The 8,470-nt window shown below is 40.2% G+C and overlaps 1 protein-coding gene across 2 annotated transcripts in view; it reads left to right on the top strand.

Moving 5' to 3' along the window:
• The window catches only part of ZFAND1 (zinc finger AN1-type containing 1), a 10,816-nt gene extending 9,565 nt beyond the window's left edge, over positions 1-1,251 (top strand). For both annotated transcript variants that reach the window (XM_085314332.1, XM_085314331.1), the window contains exons 7-8: positions 467-622; positions 739-1,251. In XM_085314332.1, coding sequence (XP_085170458.1) covers positions 467-622; positions 739-909 — 327 coding nt within the window. In that variant the 3' untranslated portion in view covers positions 910-1,251. The remainder of the gene's footprint in view (positions 1-466; positions 623-738) is intronic.
• The last annotated feature ends 7,219 nt before the right edge of the window (positions 1,252-8,470 follow it).

Genomic DNA, 8,470 nt, shown 5'->3' with positions numbered 1-8,470 from the left:
ACAGGCGTCTGCTTATCTGCTGGGTTGACTCCCTTTCTGGATGCATATCTTGTGAGTGATTACAGGCGTCTGCTTACCTTATCTTCTTAATCCTCTTGCCCTCGAGGAATTCCTCCTTGGTGACCTTTGAACAGCTTGTTGCTTTCTTCAGCTCTTCATAGTCCTGCAAGATAGCCAAGGCCCCGACAGTCTGTCTATATGTAATGCCGTCTATCTGTGAAAGTCTGAAGAATGATGCTCTTTTSGCCTTTCTGAACAAATTTATAAGTGCCTGTAGTTGGAGGGATCTGGACTTCTGCTCTCAGCCATTTCTGTTAAATTCATTCTGCAGTAAAATGGGGCCTCAGTCTTGTTGGGATATGACAACAATTTTGGGGTTGAAGTTTAATTTTTTTACTGAAAGACTATTCGATACATATGTCTGGAGTTATTTGTTTCTATTAATATTTTTTGCTTGTTTTTCTAGACAGAAAGAATTTACTTTCAAGTATTCTTACCAAAGGGAAACAAAGAAAAAAGCAAGCCTATGTTCTTTTGCAGTAAGTGGAGTATTGGCAAAGTAGTAGATAGTGCAGCTTCCTTAGCAAGCCTTAAAAATGACAACAACAAATCAACAGCCCAGGTAAATTAGTAATAATAAACATGTTCCACTTTGGTATTTCTCCCTTTCCCCTGCTGTCTTCTTGCTTCTCAGATACAAATTAACATCAAGATTTGCCTATGTTATTTATCTTGTAGAAATTGAGATTATGCCATACTACCTCTGGAGAAGCCTTACCATTTGAGCACACTTTGGAAACATGGCTATCTGATAAGGAATGTCCATTGTACAATGGTGGAAACATCATTTTGGAATATCTTGACAATGAAGTTCTATTTATAGAAGATATGGAATCATACTTCAGTTAATCAGCAAACTATCACAAACAAAAAAAACAAAGATTTTTTCAAAATGTGTGTGGCATTCAAACCAAGTCCATTTTCTTTTTAAAATCACTAGTATATCATAATTTGTTCTCTGTTACAAAGACACAGTTTCCATCAATATTCCAGTTGCACTGACTGAATTGAATACTGTTCTAAAAGCCAAATTAGTTATTGTAATAACTAATATAAGTGATGTGTTCTAGAATAAATCTTTGCTTTATATCTGTATGTCAGTACTATTCTCTTAAATTTTATATTTATGATATTTTTGTGTAAATTATGATAAAAGTATGTATTAAGACCAATAAATAATGAAAATGTGAACTTGAAGTGTATCAGTTCTTTAAAGGTAAGAAACAGTGTACACTATTGCAATATATTTTCTGTCACACTGTTCTACAAGAACAGATTTAGAGTTCTTAGAGTTTAGAATCCAGCACTGTCCATGCTCTAGGTTCTCATTTACATTTCTCCTTATAACAGTATAATGACTCTTAGAAGAAAAGGCTTCTGAATTTAATGTAAATTCTCATAAATGTCTGTCTGTCTGTCTCTTTTTTTAATTTTAACATTATTGTTTGATTAAGGATAAGAAAGAGCATGAAATGATTGATCCCTGTTTTGGCTGATATTCAGCAGCTCTGTTGATTTTACATTTCCAGTCCAAGTTTTCTCTAGTTCCTGCCCTCCTAGAGGGAACCAGTGGCTACAGAGCTCGATTCTGGTTCATATGTAGTTTTGAAAACAGATAACCACGTGTGGGGACAAAAAACATTTTAGGCATAACTGCAATAAAAACAAAAATCACTATGAGAGAAGTCTCCCTAGTGTCTTTTTCAAAAGATACTCTTCATAAGCAGAGCAGTAATGTGGTCTTGTTCAGGTGGCCCTAAACTATCACACATTCTTTTACATCCAAACAGTGTAGCTCCGGTAACAATTCAGGAATCTCTGTAGTATAGTGATTGGACTAGGAAAAAAAAAAAAACAAATCTCAGTAAGTGTGAGGCTGTTGTTCTTGTTTTGCTACTGTACCATTTTTGCTACTGTAGTTTTAACATGACTTAGGTATTGTTAAATGATTTTACTGTGTGCTGTGTAGATGTCATGAAAAGGAAGGTGCTTCCGGTTTCCATGAAGGAAAAGGTTRATGACCCAGAGTAAGCACTTAACTAGATATGAGTGGTTTGGCTCCAGTTTTCTTTCCAGTGTGGAGGCCTTTAAAGTAACTCACAGACATACTGATCAGGAATTAGGTCAAGGGTCTGTAGGTATAAAGCAGTCTGCAGAAAGAGCAGAATTGCTGATCAAAGGGTAATCCATGCAATTGAGAGAAAATAGCTCAGAGTCCTAGAGTTTAGAATAGGGAAGCAATGATGGAGCTAAGATTGATGGGAAGCTTGGAGAAATCAATAGTGTTCTACATGGAGGGAAAGGTAGTTAGTACTTCAGTGGCTATTTTAGTACTTTAGAAATCTTTGGTTCCTTATAGTGAGATATGTGTGTATTTCTTCTGTTTCTTCCACCTCCCTCTAAAGCAGTTTGTGATCTCTCTTTAGAGCGTATGAGGAACATTCCTCTCTTTCCTTATTTTTTTTCCTGCCTTTCCTCAGCAATCCCCCTATTCACTTTCTTATGCATCTTAGGCTGGTAAGGAGGACACAATAAAAGGCCAACCATCGCTGTGGGACAGGGAAGTCAGAGAGTGCCAAAGAAATTTATCCTGCAGAAGAGGGTCATCTTTTGCAGGAGAAAATYCTCACATTCCTTCCTTATCCTCTTCTTCCTTCCACCAGGTTTTTGCCCTACAGGTTTTCAAGGGGGATGCGCAAGGTTGAATGGCTCATCTCTTCTCTCACAMCTCCTGCAGACTGCTGTCATACAGAGCTAACTGGCATGTTCCCTCGACCAGTTATGTCCTAATTTCCATGGAAAAATGAAAAAGTCCTTTGGATAAATTTATCCAATCTTTAGGTATTATCTGCAGGAGGAACTCCTGTAGTGTAAAACAGGACTGTGACATACCTTCCTTTCAGCTGTCACCTGCAAGCAGAACATACAACTTGTTGGTCGTACAGCCTTCCCCCCCAACACACACCTCCTGTTTGGATCAGAGGTGTGAACAGTACAGAGGCTGCATTTAGAAATGTCCCTACACAGCCTCATGAGAAGTTGTTTTTTACTCATAATGCAGATTTTACAGTGTATGTAACTGCAAGGAAAATCACAGAATTACAGAATGGGTAAGGTTGGAAGGGATCTCTGGAGATCATCTAGTCCAACCTCCCTGCTCAAGCAGAGTCACCTAGGGCATGTTAGACAGGGTTGCATCCAGGTGAGCCTTGAATAGCTCCAGAGAAGGAGACTCCACAACCTTCCTGGGCAACCTGTTCCAGTGCTCTGTCACTCTCACAGTGAAGAAATTCCCCCTCACGTTCAGGCGAACTTCCTGTGGTTCAGTTTGTGCCTGTTGCTTCTTGTCCTGCCACATGGCACCACTGAAAAGAGTTTGTCCCCGTCCCCTTGACACCCTCCCTTCAGGTACTTGTAGACATTGATAAGATCCCCCCCCCCCAATCTTCTCTTCCCCAGGCTGAAGAGGCCCAGCTCTCACAGCCGTTCCTCATAGGGCAGATACTCCAGCCCTCTGATCATCCTCGTAGCCCTACGCTGGGCCCTCTCCAGTAGCTCCATGTCTCTCCTGCCCTGGGGAGCCCAGAACTGGACACAGTACTCGAGATGAGGSCTCACCAGAGCTGASTGGAGCAGCAGGACACTTCCCTCGACCTGCTGGCAACACTTCCTAATGCACCCTAGGATACCATTGGCTCTCCTGACCACAAGGGCACATTGCTGGCTCATGGTCAACTTTTTGTCCACCAGCACTCCCAGGTCTTTCTCTGCAGAGCTGCTCTCCAGCAGGTCAACCCCCAGCCTGTACTAGTGTACGGAGTTATTCCTCCCTAGGTGCAGGACTCTGCACTTGCCCTTGTTGAACCTCAGGAGGTTCCTCTCCGCCCAGCTCTCCAACCTGTCCAGGTCTCTCTGAACAGCAGCACAGCCCTCAAGTGTGTCAGCCATTCCTCCCAGCTTGGTATCATCAGCAAACTTTGCTGAGGAGGCACTCTGTCCCCTCATCCAGGTCATTGATGAATGAATTGAACAAGTTGGGACCCAGTACTGAGCCTGGGGGACTCCACTAGCCACAGGCCTCCAGCTAGACTCTGCACCACTGACGACAACCCTCTGAGTTCTGCCTTCCAGCCAGTTCTCAATCCACCTCACAGTCCGCTCATCTAACCAGTCCACTCATCTAACCCACACTTCCTGCGCTTGCTTAGGAGGATGATATGGGAGACAGCATCGAAAGCCTTGCTGAAGTCAAGGTACACAACGTCCACTGCTCTGCCCTCATCTACCCAGCCAGTCATGCCATCATAGAAGGCTATCGGATTAGTTAAGCATGATTTCTCCTTGGTGAATCCATACTGACTACTCCTGATCACCTTCTTTTCCTCCATATGCTTGGAGATGACATCCAGATATCCAAAATAATCACTCAAGATTATTCAGATAATCCAGATATCCAGAATAATTACTCTGMATAAGCTTCATTGTGGATAGAGAGAGAATAGGTCTGGTAAGCAAGAAGTMAGTCTTTGGAGAAATTTAGATGGTTTTATCAGAAAGGTTGTTTTCAYCTAGCGCCAGTTATTACAAAGAGCTAGTACTCTGTACATGTCAACACAAATTCAGCATTTTGGAGTGATAAGATTCCAAAAAATTTTAACTATTATAGTGAAACCTGAAGGAGTTTCCTCCTCAGGAAGGATGGTTCCTCCTGTGTGGAGGCAGTGCTGACAACTATGTTGAGTTCAACAAGATAAAGGGAGTCCATCTGATTCCGTCCTTGAGTAGAATATATAGAAATTTCTGCTGGCTGTAACATTTTTCATACAATTCAATATTGTGGAACYGGACCAAGAGTGAATAGAGTATATGTGAGAAACAAGTTTAACTAAAGGACATGGCGAGGCAGATTATCAACAACCACCGGAGGACCCTAAAAGACCACYCAAGGGCAGGAATGCACATGTGTCAAAGACATTTACATGTCTGTTACATATGATAATGAAGTTCTCGGATAAGTAATGAAAACGTTGATAAATTCCCAGAAAAATGATGAATATGTATGCATTAGTTGTAGTTAATCTCTAAAATTAGACGCCTCGGCACGCACATGAGGTGGAGAGATCTCCTGTGTGTCCAGTGCTGTCATAATAAAGAATGTTTGYTTTCTAACACTGTAGAATTGTATGTAGAAGTTCAGATTACTCAGTTTTCAGAAACTGAAAAGCAAAGCCAAATGAAGTTAGATTAATACATGGATAAATAACTAAAGAGAGGTGAAAACCYTGTTCTAATCGCGGAGATCCTAGAGAGAATCCAGAAGCAAAAGCAGAAACAATTCCCAGAGCTACCGTACGCTGGCTGAGGGTCTAGCTGTTACTCTTTCTGTTTAACTGTTACTCTGTTTAGCTGTTACTCTGAGTTTAGCTGTTAGACTCTAGCACATCTTTGCTGACCGTATACAATTTTTTGGTTTTCTAAAGGTTAATAACAAAGCACATTTTCATAGGAAAAACTAAAAGTGTATCCCAACTGAATTTGAAAAAAGAACCAGTTCAGAGGAGACATTTAAAACTGAAAAACAAAATGTACTTTTATGGATTTGTGTTGCTAAACTGTTTTGTTTACAAATTAATAAATAAAATGTAAAACTCACTTGTAGTAGATGCTCACTGTGGAAAATGTACGCAAAGTTACTCAGCTGTGAAGGTGAATTTGCCAAGAGAAATATTTAACGAATTTACAATCAACTGAGCTATTAAAATAGATGAAAATACAGCTTTTTTCCCTGTTATCTGTATGTATAATAATTTCAGAAAATGCACAAAGTCAAGGCTTTGCAAGCATTTTATCACTGAGGATGTTGCTGGTAGCAGCTCCTGGCATTTTTCCGGTTCAAGTACTACTACAATTTGGTTCCAATAACTAATAACATAAACATAAACATAAGTATAAATAACATAAATAACAAAAATATTTGGCTGACTACATAATTTTCCTTGGCAATGTTACCTGTCAGGTCTGGTGGGCAAGGCTATAGCAAACAAGAAACAAAATACCATACAAAGAAAGAAGAAATCTGTCACACACTTTTATCAGATTCCTTTTGCCTGTCAGTTTTATAAAGATAAAAAAGTAAGTATGTAACCTGTAGTGTTACCACTCTAGTTCAAAGAAAAAGACTGTTTTATCAACAAATTGTCTCTGTTCATCTTGTTCACACAAAGATACACCTTCTGCAGCTCCAACCTTCTATCTCAGTAGCCTCTTACATGAAATACAAGGTTTCCTTTCACTTAAATAGAAATAGCTATCAATAGCTCTCTTTACATGGAGTGGACCAAGAACATTCTTACTCCAGTAAGAGAATTTCTAGGATTTCTGCTTGTTTTATCTTGTTTTATTTCTGCTGAGTTTAGGATCAATGCAGAATTTGAATTTCCCTTATACAGTTCATAAAACATTTGCTTTAATGTTCAGCATACCATTAACGGCATAAAGGAAGCCACTTTCCAAAATGCTGTTGTAGTTCAGTATAGTTTGTACCAAGGCATGTTTGGCAGCTTGTCTCAACAAAAACTGAATGAGAGCCAAAGTGCATCTTTCAACTGGTTTTATGCTTTTAATACAATTGTATAAAGAAAAATTGTAAAATAATTAATAAAAGCACATTTATGAAGTTCTTTCAATTTGGAGATTCTAAAATACTTAAAAAAGCAGGTCTATCTGATTAGTTTCTTTACAAAGTGGGATGGATGAAAAGCTCCAATGACTTGTACAACACTATGGCACAGCTTGGAATGGAAACCACATCTTCACTGATACGAAACAAAGGTCAAACATACCTTTCTTTAATCCTCTAGGGACATTTCTGAATATATTTGTGTCAGTTCCAACACCTGAAATAAAAGATCATGATGTATTTTTCAAAAGGCTTTTCCTATGCACAGGGCATTCAGTCATCCCAAATACTTGGATAGTTTCATAGTGAACAACTTCAGTGAAGTTCACCCTTATTAAAAGTCAGCTTAGTTTTAAACCAGATCAGTTTATGAGTGCCAGCACAAGGGTGGAAGCAGCTTACAGCATTAAACAASGGTCTAGTTGTGGGATGGAAACAGGTGGGAAAAATGGAGTAAGATTGCTTCTTTTGGTGGCAGTCATTTCATGATCATTTTAAGCCATACATCAAACTACAAACCTTGCTGTAAGTGTTTACCTTAGGTCATCATTTTATATATGCCAGTATTAGATGTAATTTGTAAACTGAATACAAAACTGCAGTGCTTTAYCTTTTCTGGATGAAAGACAAGAGGGTCAAGATTTTACAGAAAAACAATGAAACTGGTAACAGTCAATCTTACAAAGGAAGCTGATGCCATTTTCCCTCTGTATCACTATAACAATCTTGAAAAGGCATGTTTTGAATTGTGACATGCTGTTGAAAATCTTTGGCAGAAAGCTAGGGGACTTTTGGAAAACAAGTGAGTAGGATTTATTGTATATTAAAAATATCAGTCACCTCTCTGGTTACTGATTTGAGATCATCCTAATTACCAGAACTTAAAACAAAATGGACTAGTACAGAAGGCCCCCCTCCCCCCCCCAAAAAAAAAAACATTTAAAAGGTATTGACAATGTTTAAGGGAAAAAAAAATCAAGATGTAATGGAGAAAAATCATCTCTTTTTAGGTACTRTAGCTTAAATGAATTAATTAAATACTGTTTTATTTCATAGGAATTGTAGAGCATATATTCATGCTTTTTCACAGCCCCCGTCCTACTATACCARAGTTGTCAAAATAGAGCCACAGTCTATGGATCTAGTCTAAAAGAAGAAAATGATGCGCTTRTTCATCTCCGAGATGAAGCGCCTGACTGTGTACCTGTCACAAAGGAGAAGGTCTCATAGAAATTCAGTCACCCCACAACTGCGGTATCTTGGTTAAATGTCTTGGCTCACACTCCGCAACACTTGTTCTCCTTTTACTACAAAATCTCCGCGATTAAGCTTCGATTTTTCCTTCATCCCCCCACCCCTCCATTGGCCAACCCTTGTACGCTACTCTAGATGCTGAATAATGCAGCCTTGTTTTCGCTGCTGACATCCTCAGCAATTAAATAAATGCTCTGACAAATGCCTGTCGCGTGCCCTTCATCTTATCACAGTCAATACTTAAAAAAAAAAAAAAAAAAGTTTTTGCCAAAAGCTGGTCCCGGCTCGCAGCGGGGCCCCCACAGCCGCCGGCCTCTTGACGCAGGCACGGAGAAGGCGGCGCGCACTGACCGTTGCCCCCTCGGCGGGCGGAGGCGCGCGCCAAGGCCGCCCACAGCGCAGGCGCAGGCGCACCGCCCGGCTCGCAGGGGCGGGGGAGCGGCGGCCCTTAACGCCTTCGCTGCCGGCGCCGCGAGC

Source organism: Rhea americana, unplaced genomic scaffold, assembly GCF_003343005.1.
Source record: "Rhea americana isolate MKP2758 unplaced genomic scaffold, rheAme1 scaffold_40, whole genome shotgun sequence".
Taxonomy (NCBI): domain Eukaryota; kingdom Metazoa; phylum Chordata; class Aves; order Rheiformes; family Rheidae; genus Rhea; species Rhea americana.
This window is presented reverse-complemented; position numbering and strand designations above follow the sequence as displayed.